General features: G+C 39.7%; 1 protein-coding gene across 4 annotated transcripts in view; it reads right to left on the minus strand.

The window, feature by feature from the left end:
• The window catches only part of kiaa1549la (KIAA1549-like a), a 110,667-nt gene that overhangs the window by 22,987 nt on the left and 64,983 nt on the right, over positions 1-22,697 (minus strand). For 3 of the 4 annotated variants that reach the window (XM_029434338.1, XM_029434336.1, XM_029434334.1), the window contains 3 exons: positions 19,834-19,994; positions 15,529-15,564; positions 7,231-7,424 (listed from right to left, as the gene is read on the minus strand). In XM_029434338.1, coding sequence (XP_029290198.1) covers positions 7,231-7,424; positions 15,529-15,564; positions 19,834-19,994 — 391 coding nt within the window. The remainder of the gene's footprint in view (positions 1-7,230; positions 7,425-15,528; positions 15,565-19,833; positions 19,995-22,697) is intronic. The other variant, XM_029434337.1, reaches the window with a different exon arrangement.

The following is a 22,697-nucleotide window of genomic DNA, read 5'->3' on the forward strand; positions in this document are numbered from 1 at the left end:
ACACACACACACACACACACACAGTGCAGCCTGAACAGCGGTCAATGGCTGGTCCAGTCACAGTAAAGTAATGTGAAATTAAACAACGGGCTGGAGGGCTGGAGGGAGACATGCAGTATATGTTCCATGTAAATCTGCGTGGGAAGGCCAAAAGAATCAATAATCATGCCGCTGGAAAGTAATGTTCATCTTCCTGCCTTTCTTTTCCTTGTGGCTCACACACTGTAGCTTTCTGGAGGAGGATGCAGTTAGCAGAATAAATACTCCCGTCCTTCTACTTTCCCCAGTGGTTGGCATTCAGTCTGCACCTTTCTCTTTCCTCAGACAAGTGAACAATCTGCGGCTGAAGTAATTGCCGTTATTTCTGACACAGTTTTGCTGGTTTCTCTCAGACTTGTTGCACAGTTGATTTGTATATCTATATATATATCTATATATATATATAGATATATATATATATTGTTTATAACAAGATCAAAATGTTGAACAAAGCAAAGTTGGATTATAGGTCATGTCAAATTGCATACTTTTCACTTATTTTAATATAGTTCAGTTACTATGTGAGGGTGTGGCAGACACGTACATAACAACATATGTAATTGATATAATGTCTATGCACATACAAAGCAGATGTGTATTGCTGTTTGGGAATTAAACTGTGAAACTCTATTGGCAATTAATTTAAATCATGTTCAAGTAGTAAAATGCAAATCTTGCAAAGTGACGTGTTACCGGAAGACTATGGTGGAAATGTGAGTCCCTGATGTTGTCTTTATTTATCCAGCAGGGAAGAGTGTGTTGTGTTGGAGTACAGAAAGTGAAGCTTAGCGTTATGTAAAAGAGTTTTAATGTCATGGCTAAATCTCCTGGAGTGAGACTTGGTTAGACACCATACCATACAGGGCGGATCAAGTTGAAGAAACACGTTGTAAGACACTTATAATAAGAATATGAGCCTGCTGATTGTTATTGTTATTAGTCAGACACAAAAACATGGGAAAATAGAGTCCATGTTGAAAAATACCAAAGTTACCCTTTAAATTAAATGGTGAGAGTAAAGTGCACTATATAGTAAATAGGGAGAGATTTCGGACATACAGTACAAAATGTCTGTCATGTATGTATTTTGACAGTAGTATAAATAGTATATAGTATATACTGGTAGTTTTTGATGTTTTGTATTCTTCTCCCTGCTTCTTTTCAACCATAGAATGTGAATCATATATTTTAGTTGTGACCAGCAGCTCTAAAGTTTTCCCCACCCATTGGCGGCAAAAGTTTTTGCCCATAGGAGGCTGTAATTTGGCCTGGAGGTCAAGTGTGTGGGTGTGAAGGTGTGCGTTTGTGTTCATGCCAATGGTCAAAAAGGTGCACAACTTCTAAACGGAATTCACGTGCCATGTCTAAACTCATGAACCCTTTGTCGTAGACTCTTGTGGGAGCCATCATCATACTCAGCAGAGTTTGTTTTTAAGTATTGAGACCTCTACAGTCCCTGCAGTCGCTAGTCCCTGCAGTCATAGCTCATGAAGCGTTCCCTGTAGAGACTTGTGGGAGGCATCATTGCACTCAGCACAGAGTTTCTTAAGCATTGCAGTTACGTGGTTCGCAACTACTACAAATTCACGCTTGTTTTAGATCCAGTGTATTTTTTTTCAGAGGGTATGTGGGAGGTAAACACTTAAGTGACGGAAATGACAAGTGAATCAATAGATTCAGCTGCAGTATGCAAGCAGTGTGGCTCTACAGATGGCAAGTGAAATGTCTCAATGGTTATCCTTAACTTTTCCTCAAGTTTCAAAGTTCAATGGTTTGTGACCAAACACCTGCAAAACGAACTGTACTTTGTGTCTAAAGCGAGGGATCAAAGGTTAGCGTGGTGATGTCGGAACCCAAGTGACTGAAGTCTCTGTTTACTTCTCACTGTAGTTTTGTTTTCTTGTCCAACTCATCTATCTTTCCATGGGTCCTCTTCTTATCTAGCTTTCTTCTTGTGATTTAGCACACCAAGCATGTTTGTGTCTGTGCATGAGAAGAGAGAAAATACCTCAGAAGTCTGTTCAGTTACCACTATAAAGTCCAAGAATAATTGCTTTGTTTGTTGTTACTTTGATGTGAAACTTCCCCTCTCATCCCCTTGCACTTCATTCTGCAGACTGCCTCATTTCCTAATTAGTGTACACCCAGGTGGTAGAATAACCTATGATACCTTCTTTGAAAAATGGCTCCCCATAAGATACTTGTATGCACATATACAGGTTGGTAAAGCTGATTATCGCACTATGCCAGCTCTTCCAGCCATTTACAGTGTCATCATTGTTACACTGAATGGCTCCCTCTGGCATGGCTATAGCCAGGGTTATAAATATACATGTGTTTATCATCCTTGAGAAGCAAAGCACAACTAATCCCACCTCTATTCATTTTTGTTTATTGGTGTGTAAATATGAGGCACTGTCTTGCGCGCGTGTTCCTGAATTTGCATTTCTGTGAAAGGATGCATGATGCGTCTCATTTTTGACTTCCCAAAAGAAAGATGCCAATGTGGGTGGGTGTGTAGGTGTAGCTGCTAGAAGAGAAATGTTGGGAATGGAAGTTTTAAAAAATAGTTTTCAGCATTCTGCTGAGTATTTCAGCAGATTATAATTTATAATCCTGGTGAATCTATTGGGAATCAGAATGTTTTGGTGTTTTGGTGTGATTACGACAGATGTTTACAAATCATGTTCATTGCTCATGCATAGAAAATAGAAGACAATAACAAAGAAGATTAGTGCAGAAGAAATTACAGAGACAGATAAAATATATGTAAAAATACTCTAAAATTAAATGCCACATTCGACAATATCCACCATCCAGTTTTGTAATCTTATGTTATTCCAGACATACAGTAAACCAGTCTAATCCACCTTCAAATGACCATCTGTTTATCGGAGAGTTTAGCTCATAAGGATTTGATTAGCTTTTTTGTAAAATCATAGTAGAGGTTTGTCTCGTCCCATGAGCTCGTGTTTCCAATAACACAGACCTCTAAAACAAATCCAATATCTTTCACTCAGTTTTGAGATTAAGTTGCGAAAGCATTCGGTGCTCTAGTTTTTTAGTCTTCAATCCTGTTTTCAAGTGACTCGTTACTGCTGTGGGTCAGAATGACATCAGACTTGTTTCGGCTGAAGTCAAATGATTTTCATACATTTTCTTGTAGATAATTATCTGCACACTACCTAATGGATTTGGAAGTCTTTTTTTCTTCCTGAAAGTCAGTCTGGGGTGCAGAATTTGGCAGAAAGAAACCATTTGATTCCATGTGATCGTAATGAGCAGAGGCTCCACATTCCTTAGTTTGTAGGGAGTTTAAAATCCTCTACTGGTTATTCCTGCTAATGAGAGGACAAAACAGGTGGTATGTATATGATATGGGCTTGAATAGGTGAATATGGGTTTGCATTTCCTTTAATGAGACAATCTTGAGGCAGCTACAGTTGCATCTGTATCTGTATCTGGATATACTGGGGCAGAGGGTGAGGAAGCTATAGGAAATCATCTGGACTGCCCTACTTTCTGTGTTAAATAGTTTTCTACTACTATATATACTCCTCTTGCCGTACATGTACTGCATTAGATGCTCACAAAATATACAAACTAACATTTATAATATATTTGAACTGTGATAAAACATGATTTGTAGTTTAACCCCAGCGAGGTCAATCAAAACTGAGTCTAAATAAAACTGTTATTATACAATAATACAACTTCTTATTACTTATTTACTACATCCCTGCTATTCTATTGGCAATACTGTTAACCAACACTATATATATATATATATATATATATATATATATATTATTGTATCCCTATATTGTAAATTCTGCACTGTTTTATGTCTTAGATTCACATTTTTACTTGTATGTTTTTCTATTTATACATATTTAACTGAGAATTGATGGAGCCTAAGATCTCACGACTGCTTCTCTGTAATTGTTGTACATATGACAGTAAATAACTTGAAACTGTACAGACATTACTTTGAATGCTGAAAAAAGAAGAATCTGACGACTGTGACAAAAGATCTGAATTTATAAGGAGCACCTTTGTAATATGATTTCTAAACTGATTTCTGGGGCTCTATGTTTGGTTAACGCCACTGTAGAGAAGTATTTCTGCTGAAGCACTTTGTGTTTGATGTCTGTAAGTTTCGATCACACTAAGCTGGGACGTTTGTGGCAAATTGTCTCAACAGGGCGACAGAGACGATTACAGCAAATATTCTGATGCTGTTTACATCTTATTAGATGGCACTATCTTTTAGTATCTACAATATAATCTAAATAAATCTAAATATATTTAAATATATTTTACTTCGTATATTTTTTCTCTTCATATATGTACATAAGTTTTTTTTTGTAATTTTGTAACTTTTGTCATCATTGTTCAACTCAATTGTAATTGTATATAGTACTTATTTTAAAATATTTCATATATATATATATAATTTAATTTTGCTGATCTAGCTGAGCTGACATGCTGTCTCTCTCGCACACATTTCATTGTACTGTTGACCCTGTGTTAACTTGCATTAACAAATAAAACTTGAAACTTGAAACTGAGTATCCATTATATTTCTTCTCTGTATATCTTCTAGGAGCTGATAAATAGTGTTGCCCATTACAAATAGTCCATCCTCCACCCCTACTGAGACATGTCTCTCCAAACATCTCACTGAAACGTATCGTTCCTTTTCTGACAACACTCGTGTTGGATACGATGAAGCAGCTTTTCCATGGCAGCTATAGAGGCTGAGGCTGTTTAAATAGTAATAGTTGCTCGACAGTGCAATATTTATGAGTGGAGGAAAATGTGCGACACTCCAGTGCCTTGTGGCCAGCCTGTGTTCACATGAGATTACACAGCCTGCTACAACGTCCGGCAGATCTATCAGGAGTCCTGAATGATTGAATCATCCCCAGTAATAAACCCCCTCACTCACAGCAGGTTCTTACAGACAGACTGAGCTGTCTATTTTTATCCTAAATCTCTGGTGTCGAATCTGCACTAAAAATCTGTTTCTAATGTTGATTGCATCCTGCTCATGAGTGAAGGAGAAACGTAACCTGTTGTAATTAACAGCCTCTTTGCTAGAAGGAAACCTTTGTAGCCCAACAGGATGTATGTGTCAGACTGTGGCTCAGATAGGTGTTAGGCTGTTAACAGCTCAGATTTACTGTTGAAATGATCTATGCCTGCTAAAATGCTGAATGTGGCACCTTAACTTCCTTTGCTCTTGCGACAGTACACATCGGTGTATCAGTCGCAGCGCTGTTAAAACCAGCAGTTCTAAATACCTAGTGTCATTTGTTTTATCCAAATGTGCATGTAAATACACGGATTCTATCTTTTTACGGTCTCCAAACAGCTTCTTGCTAACACTGGACTTATCTTCAGATCATGTCAATCTGTCAGAGTGTGCACTGCTTACTGTTGGCTTCTCTCTGGCTTAACACTGCGATGCACAAGCAAACACCGATGTCTGGTTCTGCTGAAGAGCTCGGGGTTGTGTCGCTGGCTTGTTCGCTAAATGACACTGCTGCTCAAAAACTTTGTGGTTCCCAAGGCTTCCAGCTGGGAACAGTATGTCAGCTCCCTATTTCAACTCTGTATCTGCAGAATCACAGGCTAAAAGGATGATTTGAATTAGCAGGCTTTGACAAAACATCTACATTTGTAATGAATTATGTATTATGATGTCAGCAATGTGCTGAAGTGACCTCTTCTCAGGCTCTGACTGGCATCTATCACAGTTAGAGCTGAGTGACATGTTGTGGTCTGTAGTCTGTCTTTAAATATGTAGATTGTGACGCCATAACAAAGCATTTGGTTAGTATTAATTGAAATAGCTTTAAAGCTGCACTAATAAATATATTTGTATGATTAATGGTTGAAATGCCTAACATGAAAGGTGTCGGTCATGACCAACTGGAGAGAATGATCACCGGACTCTACAGTTTCCCTCAGCTCGATGAAGTGTTTTAGTGTCAGATGTAAAAGGAGCATGAATCTTGGACTGAACATTCATCAGGTTGCCAGAAACACGACTCCAAATGAATGCTAATGTTTCCCAAGGTCTGCGGGATGCATAACTAGGCAAGAATTTGCTAACATTTTAGCTTTTACAGCAAATCTTAAGCCTCCTTCACATATATGTCCTGGTAAATTACTGGTATAACCTTTCAGGCACCGCCAGTGATTCACTATTCACACATGCACTACATTTAGGAATATTTCCATCTTGCGCATTTTCACACCAAGTCTATGCCAGAATAAACTGGCAAGGGACATTCCAGCAGACAGCGATAACGCAACACTTATGGACGACAACCGCCATGAAACTCTCCAGAAGAAGAAGATGGAGCGAGGCCGGATGTTGGTGTACGCAGCAGAAGGATTGCAGGTTGAGGAGCTGTTTTTGTCCAGAGCCCATGTTCTTAAAATATATTTAATATTCAACAAGTTTCCAAGGGACAAGTCAAATCAAAGCAATGTCGTGAACGCTGTCCTTCTTTCGTCTGAAGGACGTAACCCTTTATGTGCTTGTCCCTGCAATGTTACTGCTTTCATTCACAACACAGCCGTCCAGCCTTTCACTTAAATCTTTGTTTTTTTGTTGGGAAATTGATGGTACAGATTTTCCTCAATATCGATCCCAGCTCACAGTCACACATAAACCCTGCAGGAAATGTTCCTGATCACTTAAGGGATAGACTGCATATGTGAAAGGGACTATATACTGCATACAGTCTATGATTAACAATAACAACTTTAGGGTGTAATATGTCAAACGTGTGATGTGTATTTTAAACTTGACTCTTTTTATGCAAAAGTAATTACCACCCAAAATGAAAGGGTTCACTCATTTCCATAGCTTCTGACTTCTGACAGTTTATATATAGTCAGTAGTAGTACTACATATTATTAAGCGTTATATGTGTGATATATGAGCAAAGTGCCACACCCAAATTAATTCAGGTAAAGGGTTTCTTAGAGTATTGATACACAACTAATACGTAAAATCAAATAGCATCATATCTAACATTATATTCTAATATTTGAGGTGAGATATGCTCATATCCAAATCATGAATCACTAATACTGTTCAACTATAATCTACTATACTGATCCAAAACAAACACATAAGAATCCATGGAGGCAAACAGCCATTAGCTTTCTTACCTTCCTTTGTGTATGTCAGCAGATGAAGGCCTCTTGCTGCCGGTCCCATCCAGGTGGACCTTCTTATCCAATGACAGTGACAGTGGGGCATCTCGTACAGGCAGCCCCAGCACCAGCGTCTCCTTGGTAACGGAAACAGTTTCATCACCCGTTCGACCCATGTGCTTTTTGGCGTAGTCAAAGCCCTGGACAGGCTGGCAGAGAAAGGATCACACACACCAGGAGTCAGAAAAACCTTGATTTGTACAAGGTCAAAGCTACAATAGCTGGTAGATCAATCCATTCAGGAAGTGAAGTTTGGAGCTTACATTCTCAAACAGATTGGCTAAAAAGATGCTTCAGTGTTTGTTTTCCCAATGTTTAGCAGAATTACTCAGAAAGAATATTTCTTGTGTTTAAAAAATGGTTTTCTGTTTGCCTGTTGGATTGATGCATTGTACCAAAAGCCACTCAGGAAATACAGCACATGCAAAGGCACAAGATACACAGTTCCACAGTACAGTAGCTTTTCATCCTTACTACAGTACGTAGCACAGGCTGATAATTGGTATGAAAACACTGTGAATCAATATCATTTATAAGCCACCATAATAGTAATGAGTGATAAAGCACTTACACCATGATGCATGTTTCAAAGGAGCATAGCAAAGTATAGAAAAGAGATAAGAAGGAGACTTTAGCAGGAACGCTAATCAGTTGTTCAAAGTCTGTGGCTTGTTTTCTGTAGTCGTCTGGCTGTTAGTTAAAGTGACCGTCTGCCTGATAGAACAATGATGATACTGCTTTATGCAAATACAGTTTCAAAAGAAAGGATTGATTAGCTGCATGAAAACAAGTTCTCTATGATAACAGAATTCTGTCATGGTTAATGCAGACTTATTGCAAGTCTCTTTGGACAGAAGCGTCAGCTAAATGAAATGTAATGGAACGCCATCAAAAAGTCATTTCATAAAACACATTTCTGCCTTTTGGGTATTTTGTTTTCTCCCGAAGGAGAATAAAGGACATGTGATTTGCTGCAGCAGAGCATAAAAATCCAATTCCTTTCAGTTTCACCAAATATATTGTAAAGAAGTTTGCGTCATCTTGTTTTATAACATAAAATGTAGCATTAGTTATTATAATCAGAAATGCACCAGAAAGGCAGTTGTGGTTACAGCATGATGTAATGCCGTCCTTATACATATTCAAGTGGACTGTTATGCATCTTGACGAAGCTGGAGTCACCATAATAATGTGGTGTTTTCCAACTATTCAATACTTTTGGTTTCATGTATCACATTATAGTTGGGCTGATACATATAAACTCTCTGCTCTGTGAAGTTAGTTGTCTTCACACCATAGGTTTCCTGTTTATCGTAGTTTTTGGCCGGACCACAGCAAAGCAGGGCCAGCTCTATAAACACGAAAGTCTGATGAATTACTTTTAGTTCACCCCTCTTCTTTCCTCCGCTCTGTCTCTGACAGTAGGTGTGTGTGTCTGGAGCGAAGTCCCGCTCAGAGCAGAGGAGGGAATGTGAGTGTTTTATCTACAAACAATTTTGCGACCCCCCTGCAGTACCCCCGCGGACCCCCTGGGACAATATTGAATATAGAATTTCAAAGACAAAAATGTTTTATGTATATGAACTCGAACCCTGTAGGGATCAGAGTTCAATTCCACGCACAAGCTAAATCTCCATTTCCCTTTTCGCTGAGACAACCTAGCGGGAGCAGCTACGATGGGGCGCTAGGTGTGTTTTTACACTAAACACGGCAGAAAAGCGAAAGAAAACTAACAATTTTCACAATGATTGGGAGGGAGAATTCTTTTTACAACAGTGAAAGAAAAGTGTGTATGTCTCATTTGCAGGGTGACGGCAAAGCGGCACATTGTGGAGACACTTCAGTACGTGTCACGAAAGCTACCATGCTAACTAACTAACTCACTCCCCACCTGCAGCACTGCGGGCAGAACAAGCTGTGAGTTAAAGCTTTAGACAGCAGCATCTCTTTTCACGAGGCCAGTGAACAAGTCACAGAAAGCAACGGAAGCTTCATTTAGAGCTGCACATTATTAATAAAGTACAAGAAAGCCTTTCGGACGGAGAGGTCTTGAAAGGTGCAATGATGTTGTTGAAAACACTGTTCTAAGACGAGAAGAAAGGTTCCGATGTCATCTCCACTCTCTCCGATGTTACAAAGTTAGTGGTTTGTACAAACAGGATATGATTTGAAGATGTGACAGTTAATGATTTCCTTAATGTTTTTACAGAAGTGATACTTTGTACTAAAATATAACTGGTGTGATTTTGAACCAAATGCTACAAATGTGCTGATTCATACAAAACTGTCAATAAAGATATTTACAGAAATATCAGAGATGTGATAACTCTGACTTTCAAATGTTGAAATAGATTGAGAACATAAATAATGTTGCATGTTTAAATATATCTGTGTTTCCTACCATGGTAAATCATTGTTAATCATTGTGAGGAATAATTAACATTAACAGGTGATCAGACAGTCTCTTCATATACATACATATATGAATATTTATCATGATTATTATTATTATTATTATTATTATTATTAATGATAATATTATCATTAAAGGTGAACCATGCAACTATGTTATTCAGGAAGTTTGTATCAAACAAGTAGCCCTTTGTATTATTCAGTACCCTTGAAGTAGCTCTCAGTATCAAAAAGGTTGGTGACCCCTGTACTAGATGATCCCGGCTTTTGATTGATCCGTTTCCTGTTTAAGTCTCATGTCTGGTTTTTACTTCCTGTCTTTGCATTTTCCCACCTGTTTTTTTTTGTCTGCACTTCCTCCGCTCATCTGATTAGCCCTGATTTTCTGTCTAGTCCCTGTTGGATCCTTGTGTGTTTGTCACATGACGTTCTGTTTTGTCTTGCCTGCACCTAACCTTAAATGAAAGTTATTTGCTGTTAAAATTCCTGTTGCTTGCCATCTCCTGCGTTTGCGTGCACCTGCGCCACTCTTCATGACACTGTGTATATTTGAATGCGTAAAACATACCACCGCATTTAAATACAGCAACAAACAAAATGAACAAACGGATTAAGTCTTTTTTTTTTATTCCGATCTGATCAATAGCAAAGTCTTTCAAAGTGTAGCATTTAGATTTTCTGAACAGATGACGGAGTTGCTTACAGCTAACATGACATGGTTTCCTGAATAATAATATATGAATAAAAGCGTGCTGCTTCCATTTCAGATAAAGGTAATTGGATAGACCTCCCTCCCCAAATACGTTTTTGTCATTCTCTGAACACCACGGCTGGCATAATGAAAAAGTTTAAAAATATATAAATAATAAAGCTTAACAGCACCTTTGAAGTCAGGGGTTTTAGCATAAAGAGACAAAGAGAGAAAAGTAGTAGAAGATGTGTTTTGCTAAAGCCTCCAAGGCCTGCACACATTCTTTGTATTACTAAATACCTTTCAATTTACAGAACAGAATATGGAGAGAGAGATAAAAAAGCAGCCAAAGACTCTTTTTAGGTTACACAACTAAGCAGACGAAATCCTAATTTTTTGCCTCCCATTTTCTATTTTGAGCTGCTCTAAAATGGAACGCCTAATGCATGTGATGATGCATGCTAAATTCTGAGTGCATGTGAGGTTAGGCAGCGTGGGCATCCGGTTGACGGTGTTCTTAATAATTCATCAGTCATTTACACCACTGTGCCATCTGCTACCTCCAACACACGTGGCTGCAGCTGTAGATGAGTGTCAGGAAATTGATACATGCTCATATAGGACAGACAGGCAGAGAGAGAGAGAGGGAGACAGAGACACTCTCACCATGGCATTAATATATGGATTGATTGTGCGAGTATGTGCACGCACCTTCTACACGCTGAAGTGATGTATGATGACAGTTGTGACCCTGTCGTGGGAAAAATGTATCAAGAGTGCAAACAATAATTTGCCTATGGCCTCATGCTGTTCACAGGTTGAGTGGGAGTTTAGCTGTGTGTGTGTGTGTGTGTGTGTGTGTGTGTGTGTGTGTGTGTGTGTGTGTGTGTGTGTGTGTGTGTGTGTCTCTCTCTCTCTCTCTCTCAAACCATATACATTATGTGTATGGATTGATGAGGTGCAAACATTAGACGTAGTGTCAGGGGTGTTGAACTGAAAGTGACGACCTGCACATTGACAGTAAAAGATGCGTCATTCAGTGGCTGGTGGGTAATGGATGTCATGCATGGAGACAGTATGGATTCTCAGAAATGACAGGGCCGAGGGGCCTAACCTTGAAAAGTGTGCTTTTTACTGCACTGGCTCAAGGTCTGTTCCTTTCTCTGTCTGTTCTTTTCAAACTCACATATCCTCATTTCCATTTGTCTCCTCCTTTTCTTCCTCTCTAAACCTTTTCTTTGCCATATCTCCACCACCATCTCTCACTCTCTTCCACTGTCCACTGACAGAATGTTGACTTAACAAATGGCCATCTTTCATCTTCTGTGAGCAGCTCAGTTTAGTGAAGACTTTGGCTGCGGACAAGGCTTATGGCAGGCGCAAGCCTCTGATCAGTCTGTCAGAGATGGATGGTGGTTCTCTCCACATCCATTTAGAACAGTAACAAGAAGAGAGAGAACGACGGTTACAACAGGTCCATCTTTTACTGAAAGATGTCATGTAAAGTGACTGCAAGCATGACCCCTCTGCACCACCAAATTATACACACTTGTTTTCCTTTCCTGCACTATCGAACAGAAGCTTCTCCTCTCGTCTAATTTTAACTCAGAGCAACAGCCAACAGCAGCTTGATGAGGTACAGCAGATGGACGAGATATGCTCTAATCCCCCTGCGGCCATATTGATTTAGATTCAGCTCTAGAAGGGCGAATAGTGGAAGCGTACCACAGAGCTGCATGCCAAAAACAAATTACATACCAAAGAGTGGGTGCATTTAGGAAGTAAAATAAGACACACTGCAGTGGAGACTGGGGCGCATCAGTATGGTGCTGCACCGGTTAGATAAACTCCTCCTGGGGCAGCTGTGGGCCATGATGCAGCAAAATGCAAAATACCTTGAGCTCTTTAAATGGCAGCCAGTGCACTGTACTTTCATTGAACACCTTACAAATGAGAAATGGATTGCCTCTACTTTTGCTGATTCCACCTCTATTGTACAACTATCTGAGGCTTCACGCCTATACAAGAAAGCACAGAGGGAGTAAAAGCCATTTTGAAGAATGTTCTGCCTGCACAGCGTATGTAAAGAGTGATGAAGTCAGTTTAATGCTTAAACACACATGCAGACCTAATATAAACCAGAGTATTGATCAGCAGCTTTAGCTTGTCCTGCATGGTGACTGATAGGTGAGTGAGGTAGGAGCAGATCACACACACACATGCATACAGACACACAAATACACACAGTACATCGATTAGATGGAGTCCATTAATTTTCTTAGGTCAGGTTAGTATTCATACAATCTCGGAACCCATCGGCTATCGGTTTGATGAGGATTATTTATTTGTAATGATTCCTACCGTATCTATCCATCACCTCAATTCCTGTCACATCTCTGTGTTTACTATCTAAAAAGTCAAAACTACAGTGACAAGTAACTCTTTCCATGCACATGTGTGCACGTGAGTCTTAAGATCAACTTGAAAACATTTAGATCTTTGCTTAATCAGGAAACTAGAAGTGTTTAACTCCAGGTTGCCACTTGCCACAAGCTCTTTCCAAACTAAACCCCTGTGTGAAATATTTATCTCATTTGCTCATGCATGCCACTGTTTGGGAGAGGAAGAGTGTAAATACCGCTGTGGATAAGAACAGTGATTGTAGCCTCACGGCACCACTCCTGAATTCTTATATTTCGGGACTCTTTAATATTTGATGCGCTCTCTCGGAAAACTAAATATAATGTTAAATGTTTGCAAACGATTGAAAAAGCAAACAAAACCTTTGATCATGGAAACTGAGATGTTAATATAATACTGTAGTATAAGGAGATACAGTAGAGCAGGGACAACACAGACACGTCATGTACATACTGTACATTTGGTGTGTTTACACCCTGCTGTGCTGTGGCGTCACACCAGCTCCATTACTCCATCACATAAATGTCCTGCCTACCCAACCATCCCTCCAGCTGTCACTCACCTCACTTTGCCTCTCGAGGGATGAGGACGAGAAAGGCTGGACCAAAATAACTGCAAATCAGCTGACATGCTCCACCACAACAACAGTAACCACCTCTGCATTGTACTTTGTAATTCAAAGCATTTTAGCAGATTTCTTTCATCAGTTATATGTGGCCAATGCTCTGCTTTGGGTCTAGTCTTTGGGCCTAAATTTCCCTCGGGATTAATAAAGTATCTATCTATCTATCTATCTATCTATCTATCTATCTATCTATCTATCTATCGATCCATCTAGTCATGATAAAGTACATAATTCAGTGGAGAACCTCATATAAAAAAGAATTGGGTTGGGGGTCTGTGTAGAGTTCATGCTGAGCCACTGTGAGATGAGAGGGGCTTCATCTGAGAGGATAAAATGACAGGCTTGAAAGGGAAAGGAACTGGCAGAGAGGCTGATGACACAAGCTTGAGTCACTTTTTATGGATGCTACATAATAAAAATAGATTGGTTTGGTTTGCATGTTTTGAGCCTCCTTTCCGCTATTCATGTTTATGAGCCCCGGTTTAAGAATAGCGTCTTCTGGCTGGCAGGTTTCAGCTCATTTGGCTCTTTTTACGAGCTGGCCTCTCCTTGTTAATTCAGCCGATTGACTCAAACCAAAACAATTTCAATCTTAAAAAATGTGCCTGTGAATTTTACACCCCCATTATAGTTCACCTTTCCTCAATGCCCCCTCCTCTCTCCTCCTATTGATCTACAAATAGCCAGTGAGGGTGGAGGAATAAGTCATGTCCACAGCACAGTAGCCACATGCACAAGTTTACCCAGCAACAACGACAGGCAGCACATACAGAAATAAGCAGCCAACAAGGCAGTTTTACACAAGTTGATCATCAGAGTCATTATCTGTCATTCAGTCCAAATCAGCAAACAATGCACTAACTCATTTATTTTGAAAGGAATAGTTAAGCTTTTTTGAAGTGGGTTTGTATGTGGTACCTACAGTAGATAACGGTTGGCACGCCCCAGTTTGGAGAAGCAGTTTATGTGTACACTATATTTATAATACTTTCATAGCTTTACCTTAATGTCACACAAACCTTTCTGACGGGGATGTGAAGCCATTATCTATGCTCTCTTCAAAGTCACCAGACTCCAGTGTTTCCCCTACCATTGTCTGAAATTCAAGGTGTTTTTCTTTTTCTCCTCGAATTAAAAAAACATTTTTTATTTTTTATTCACAACTCACTTTTCACATTGACAGGTGTGAAAACTAAACTAAACGCTTATGCTATTGATCTAATTTATGTGCACGTTTCAGTTTGTAGTCTACTTTGCACATTCACATTCTCTCCTTCGCTCCGTTTTGCGAAGGGCGGGGCTTCGCAGCTGACACACACCTACCCGTGCGCACACACCTACAGAGCGGAAGAAAGGAGAGGGGAGAGCTAATAATAATAATAATAATAGAAACCATGCCACGCACGCGCACACAATCCCCCCCCGCTACACGCACGCGCCCGCAATCCCTCCCCTCGCTACACGCACGCACACGGTGAGCACCCCTTCAAAGCAGTAAACCTAGGGGAAACACTGGACTCCTTAGAGAAAAACAGTCATTTTACCTTGCAGAACACAGGATTGATGGTCTACAGCTGCATCGATTGGTTAGTTTGTTTGTCTTATTGCATGACCTTGGTGAATCCACACTAACCAAGTCATACAATAACACAAACAAACCAACCAGCAACTTCAGTTTTCTTTGCTAGGTCAAATTACTGTCTTTATCAATGGAGTTTGGGGACTTTAAAGAGAGCATAGATTATTACTCTAACGGCTTCAGTTCGCTGTCGGAAAGGGTTGTCTGATGGGAAGGTAAAGCGATGTCTAAATATAGCTTTACACTTAAACTGATATCGATTGTTTTAGGTGGCGAAAATAAGTTTGGCTGCTGCGCCGTCCAGAGCAGTGCATTGCATTCTTTCCGTGCTGCTACTCCTGTCTGTTTCTCCAAACTAGGGGTGTGCCGACCGCCAACTACTGTAGGTAATACACTCACTATGGATAAGTACCTCATACAACCTCACTTAAAAACATCTTAACTATCCCTTTAATGCATTAATTAATTAATTAATTAAATGAGTCAGGCAGTCATTAATCCACCTAACCAGTGTCTAGTGAATACCTGGTGGTGGTAACTGCCCTCCCTTCGATATGAGGTCTACAGGGAGAGATTCAGAGGGACAAGGTCAGGGTGGGGTTAATATAATAACAGAATAGTATAGTGCATAATGGGAATTGACCAGATAGGACAGGACAGGACAGGATAGGGTAAAATAGAATAGGACAGCATAGGATAGGACAAGATAGGATAGGACACTGAACCAGGACAACAAATGACATTCTCTACAGTACTCTACTGGTGCTAAAGATAATGTTATAACTTGCAACAGTGGTCAGTGGTCAGTCAACATGCTAACAGATTAACTGTTATAGAGGTCTGTTCAGTCCCACAGTTTACAGACTAGTCCTAGTTCTTCTTACCACAACACACTTACTTACTTTAATTGTGTGAACACATCGTTACATAATCTGAATAAACTGATGTTGCTTGTTTATAACTTGTCTGACCTTGTTTCTTGCCCTGTCAGTCTTTGCTGTCACAATGTTACCATGTTCCCACATTTTAGCTTAGTGAGTACAGTGTTACAGCATCGTAACTGACAGAAATGATGGTCTGAACTATGAAAATGAGATATATTCAGCTTTTTTTATCCTAAAGGAGTAATATATAGTTTGTCTACTTTGATGCAAATTTGATCTCATTAATCCACAATGCAAATTAATTGTGTGCAAATGGTGTCGAAAGGAAGCATTTAGGACAGGGGTTCTCACCGGGGGCGGCAGCGCCCCCCAAGGGGGCATTCAGAGGACTTCAGGGGGTTGCTGGAAGCAATATTTTAGAAAGGGGGGCATTCACGTGCCTTTGGGGGGCGTCTGTGTGTACGGCCCGTGAGGTAATTCATAAACACACGCAAAAAATCTACTCCAAAAAAAAAAATCCAAATCTAGTCAGATATAGAATATAACCGGCGACTGACTGTTTTTCCTGGCCAAGGTCAGGGTCCTTGAACACAACACGAGCGGAACGTGTCATCACGTGGTCAAGTCATGTCAAAAACTTCAATATTGCATGCCGAGTGTAACAAAGAGAAAGGTGGATGCGGAATGTTCCAGGAGAAATGGACGAACGTATATTTCTTTGTGGAAGTAAAAGGCCAGTGTTTGTGTGGACGCGCTTGCGGTCATGAAAAAGGCTCTCGAGCTGCGTTACAGCGTGAAACATGCCAAACTGCACGAGCTGAAAGGACGAGTCGAGTGCGTTTGAATAAAGTTAACATTGTGTGTCTTTAGACTTTTCTTTTTCTTTTGCTGAGCGATAAAGTGCTGCTTGAAAAACAAAAACAAGCGCCGTCCCCCTCAGACACCACTGCTTGAAAGCATTAATGTTATTCCAAATATACACCATGAATAAGACTAATCTGAATTAATGTTAAAACACTACGGGTCTGGTCGGAACTTGGACCAGCAGCAGACGAGCTGCATTCTGGCTGCTCGTAGCAGCAGAGCTAACACCAGCAGAGCTAACACCAGCAGAGCTAACACCAGCAGAGCTAATGTTATAGCAGAGCTAACATCAGCAGAGCTAACATTATAGCAGAGCTAACATTATAGCAGAGCTAACGTTATAGCAGAGCTAACGTTATAGCAGAGCTAACATCAGCAGAGCTAACACCAGCAGAGCTAACACCAGCAGAGCTAACATCAGCAGAGCTAACATCAGCAGAGCTAACACCAGCATCACTGCTGCTGATTCAGGTGTTTAAAAAACGCGGATATTTTCGCCTGAATTTCTGAACGTTGGAGTCGACATCGCTCCATTTATAATTAATGTGTTGAATTTTTTGCACTTTGTAGTTCTCTACTTTCCTTTCCTCTCTCGTTTGTTCGCGAAACGGAGAGAATGTGAATTCGCAAAGTAACGCAGTAAACACGGAAAGGTGCACATAAATTAGATAAATAACATAAGCGTTTGATTTATTTAATAAAAGAGCACATTTGGCGCTATATATTTATATAACATAAAACACGGGGTTCTGTTGGGGGGGGCAGCGCCTCAGACTTGTTTCTTTGAGCTCGTTTATTGTTGGATCACTTAAGAGTGCAAATTATTTCACATTTCTGAGGCTCCTGTGTTTGAATGTCTGACCCGTCTCTGATTGGCTGCAGTCTATGACACAGATTAAAGATTGAATCTTCTTAACGTTGCATTTGTTTAACACTCCTTAATAAAATGTCTTTGTTTGCTCCCTGGGTGCATGGTGTATCAGGGCAATTGAAGGTTAAAACAACAAAACATTTGTTTAATAATATAATATTTATTATTATTTTGAAATGTTATTATGTAACTTCAATCTCAGAGAATTTGTTTCTATAATAACAAAATATAGTAGCCTAATAATAAGAAAAATATTATAAGAATTTAAATACTAAATTAATATAATCAATATGTAATATAAATTATAAATACTAAGAATAATAATTGGAATAATACAAACAGAATAATAATCAACATTAGAATTCAGGGGAGACAAACAGGAAGCCTACATTTTATTTGATGGGACCTGGATAATGGATAGGGTGGCGCTGGCCCAAAAAAGGTTGAGAACCACTGATTTAGGATAAAGAGTAATGAAATTTCAGTGATTTAAGTAACTTTATTTTGGATTGCCACATGTTAACATATTTGTGTTGGATCAAAACAGCTTAAACCTGACTGTGGGATCAAACTAACTTACTGCTCCTCTTTTGGTTTTCTTGTACACAACAGCACTGCATTATGGGTACATTTTGATTTAAGCCTGTAAAAGTACATTTGCTTGCTCGATCAAGATATTACTGAGGAGCCTAAGAAACAATGTAAGGATATTTGTAGAGATACAAGTGTGTTTCCACTACAGCTCAGTTGAGGAGGGAATATTTTACTGATGGTCAAAGGTCTTAAGTCTTCTTTGATCTGTAGAAAGACATATTCTGTACACTGGTTTATTCATAACATTAGGATTCCTTTGCTGGGTATCATTAGTCTGTGTGAACAGCTTGACCTGAATAAGACCTTAACCAGAGAGTGGTCAATAAGAAGTTATTCAGTGCATGTGTAGCCAATGACAGGAATCCTCATTGGAGTCTAATCATGATATCAAATGTGAATCACACTGGAAGATTATGGGATTTTGAACAAAGCCGGGCCGAGTGAAGAGCCTCTTCAGAGTGAATGAGGCTGTCCAGCTTATTGCCTGTTTACCACTTCACTGACTGCAGCAACACAAGCAGCTGTTGTTCTGGCATCATACACTGTGTGCAGGAGAACAATCTGACCGGATCAAACCAGCTGTTGGCAATCTATGTGACACATGCTCATTTGAAATGATTGATTTCTATTTAACCTCAAATGAGTTGATGTTGAGTGAACGCTATTATTGTGAAAGGGCCAACATTACCCTAAGGTTCACTTCCAGTACACTGAGCCCTGCCCATTTTTTCTCAGCCGATTAGTCTTCAAAGCATGCATGATTAGCAATGACCATGGGCTATTGGGCAGCGAGAAAACAAATGAGAGGACCGCACAGATGGGATTACATCTCCCTGACCTGAAGAACCAACTTCAGTTTGCTGTGTGATGTGTCACTCATTTAGAACCAGGTTGTGTAATCCTTTGTTGAAATGTCACTGTAGAATTGGCTTTTGGGACACGTTTAAGGGGAACACCAGCTAAATTAAGATTCCCAAGATTATGTCCATGGCCAAGTTCAAAGCTACTCTCTCTCTCTCAAAGCCAGATCCCAGAGAAGTCTCACACGTAGTCTAAAGTCTGAAGCTGCTCCATAGACTGAATGTGTGGACCTGCATAATGTTTGTTTGCTTTTTTTTTATTACCCAAATGAGCTTTTTTCTACTGTAGTGTTCTCAGTTGTGAAACAGAAAATGTCCCCGGATACTCAGAACATTTCCCTGGCTGTCATCTAAAACATCTTTCACAATTCAGCAGCTCCACACTGTATACTTAATAACATCACAGGTTTTAGTTTTAGCACACATTTTAATACTTTAGTTTTTGGATTTGGGAGAGAGTTGTTCATGTTTACTAATACTTTTGGCCTTTCTTTCTACCAGTATGAATTTTGGGTGTAGTTCCTCTTTAAGGTGAAGCGGTGCTGTTTGAACATTATGGGGTGAGACTTTACTCCCCAAGAGTGAGGCAACAGCTGATTGTTTTATAACAGTAGGAGAAAGAAAGAAGAACATGAAGAACAAAGAGTAGAACGAGAAAAAGAAGATAGAAAGGAACAACTTAAGGAACTTAATAAGACATTAAACAAAAGCAAGAGAAAGGGATGAAGTTGGACGACTAAGTTTGGGTAAGTCTTACCTTGGAGCGGGTTTTGAAGTTTCTGAAGGCGCCAGTTTTGAAAATGACCCTGTTCCTCTTACACATAATGAAGGACACCATGACGATCACCACCATCAACAGGAACAGAGGCGTCAGAACGGCCATGATCCACAGGTTGCTTGGCGGCGTCTTTACCACAGCTAAAAACACACAGATATAATTCCTCAGTATTTAATTGTGCGTTCAATCATTCCTGAGCAGTTTGTCAACTCAATGACCCTCCAGTGACAACAAGGCACACACTTTATAATACAAGAGACAAGGCATGCAGAAATAAACACAGCGAATCAGGCTGTTCAGCACTTTTACGGTCGTTTCTAGACGGTGACCCTTGATTTGCGAAAACTGTCAAACTCTCACGGGACTTGCTGCCAGACGACCTATCATTACCTTAACCATTCAGGTCAATGCCCAACCTTATCCAACTCACGAGAGTTTCACAAATCGAGGGTTACCTCTAGACACGAGCACTTGTACATACTTGAAAGAGTAGTTGGACATTTTGGGAAATATGTTTGATGTGAAGATTGACACCACTCATGTTAGTACGCTGTGAATAGAGCTAGAGCCAGCAGATTATCTTATTGCAAAGAGCTTAAAAGAAAACTCTGCCTTTTTGCACCAGCTAAAACTAAAACACTTATATCTTCTTCGTTTAATTTCCCTCTGGGGGGGGGCATGTCCCTTTCATTTTTTTAATTCTCATTTTGTCCTTCTCACTTTTACAGTTTCAGTTAGATTAACATTACTCACATCTGTGGACACATCTGAAATGCAGATGAAGGAAAAGAGGAGTTGATAAATTAAGTTGATGCTCATCTGAGTTTCTTTCAAGTATTACTGTGAGCTCAGAGCGGCAGCTGTACCTGCAGCCTGAAAGGAAGACTGCAGACACAAAAATATCCTCTGCAAGTTTTTCAAGAAAACCCCATTTAATCAAAATGTTTTTACTCTCAATATTCTCCTAAAAATCATAACGTAGGAGGACTAACAATAACTAGATGTGATTTCAAGTAAGGCAATATGCACATCATTTTCCATTTTTAGATTGCTATTAATATAACACATTGTATAATACTGTGTTATTTTCCTGAGTGATATGAATATGTAACATAGCGGAAATAGCATTCATCCAACTATGTTTTGTTTGTTTGTTTGATGTGCTGGTAGGTGGATTACGTCGCCCTTGGACAGAGCCAGGCCAACTGTTTCCCCCATTGTCTTATGCTAAGCTAGGCTAACTATCTAAATGATTTTTATAAGAACACTGTGTTCAGTTCCAGCACAATGCCCACAACCATCAGCGCCCTTCACAGCTCCTTCTTACAGTGCGAGGAGCTGTGAAGGGTGCTGATGGTTGTTGGTATCTCTCCAGTCTGTTAATAATAGATTCTGAGTAAATGTGAGATAGACAAGGTGAGAGGGAACACTTTATCCTCATCAGCAGCTACAGTATGAACATCTACAACTACAATCCTCTGAATCAGATAAGTGTGGAAAAACAATCTGATTTAGAATTTATGATTTATAATTTGTATTTGTATTCTGAAGCTTTATTTGATGCACACTGGAGGGCATTTTGAAAATATTTGGAGAACCCAAAAGCTTCACAATAGTTCTGGTAAACCAGAGCTGTTACACTTGAGTTCAACAGATACATCCTAAAGAGCAGTTAAACTGTGAATTATTCAGCAGTGTGGTGTTTCTACAATGGCTGCTGAATGAGAAGTGTGCTCTGTGCATCTGTAAATATGTATGTAACCATTTGCATAAGTATGTAGGCCAAAAATATGTGTGTAAATATGCAAAAGGAAAACAGAAAAGAGTCCTATCTTATGCAAATTATTTATATTGCTGGAATAAATCTACAAGTACATAGACTTCGGTATCGTTCAACATTTTGGAAAATACGTCTATTCACGTTCTTACCAGGAGTTAGATCAGTTAGAGCAGATTGATGCCTCTCACATATCTATAGCTAAATATGGATTTCTCAGATAAGAAATAGGCAGCTGGATTCTTGCGACAACGAGATCGCAAGAATCGCAGGATCATATATTGCACACCAAAACATCTTGTCAGATTTCAAGTAATGTGTTTGTATCGGTCGGCCAGTGTCCAATCAGTGTCCTCTATGCCTGTGAGGAGCTACTGGCAGTACGGGCGTGGATTAGGTGTGTGTGACGAGACGGCAGTTAGTATATGCTGTAATAGGATTGCTTTGCATGAAAGTCTTTTCTCCCGACTGGCCGAAGCCAGAGTTTGATTGACAGGTGGTTCATCCAATCACCTGGCAAGTATTTTGCAGTTTCCAATGACGGCTTCTCAGATGGTTCTGTGTAAACTTCTGCCGCGTCAGGTTAAGGAGGGACCAGTGCACCCGTAATATTAAGCCTGGACCCTCCCCCCCAACGGTGGCAAATCATTTAAAAAGATTTTCACCCTACATTTATCTCCAGAGAGGGATCATTTAAATTATTTAAAGGAAGCAAAAAATAAAAAGTTAATTAAAGCAACAATATGTAACTATTGTCATAAAATAACAGCTTCAAAATTGATGCTATACGCTGACTTATAATACAGAAACTGGTTTCTCTGTCAGTCCCACTAGGTTCTAATGGGACAACAGCTTAAAGTTTTAGGGCACTAAGATGATTTCTTTTGTGAATCTGGATCATAATTTATGGAAAAAATGTTGATGTGCTTCAGCTGCTCTACCTCAACACACAGTGATTTACAGAAATGGTATTTACCCGTGCTGGGAGCTCGGAGCACCGGGGGAGTGTTAATGTTTACACCGCAGTTGGGTGAGTGGACAACAGAGCCGGGTTCAGCTGCCTCTC

This window comes from Cottoperca gobio, chromosome 6 (genome assembly GCF_900634415.1).
Source record: "Cottoperca gobio chromosome 6, fCotGob3.1, whole genome shotgun sequence".
Lineage (NCBI taxonomy): Eukaryota > Metazoa > Chordata > Actinopteri > Perciformes > Bovichtidae > Cottoperca > Cottoperca gobio.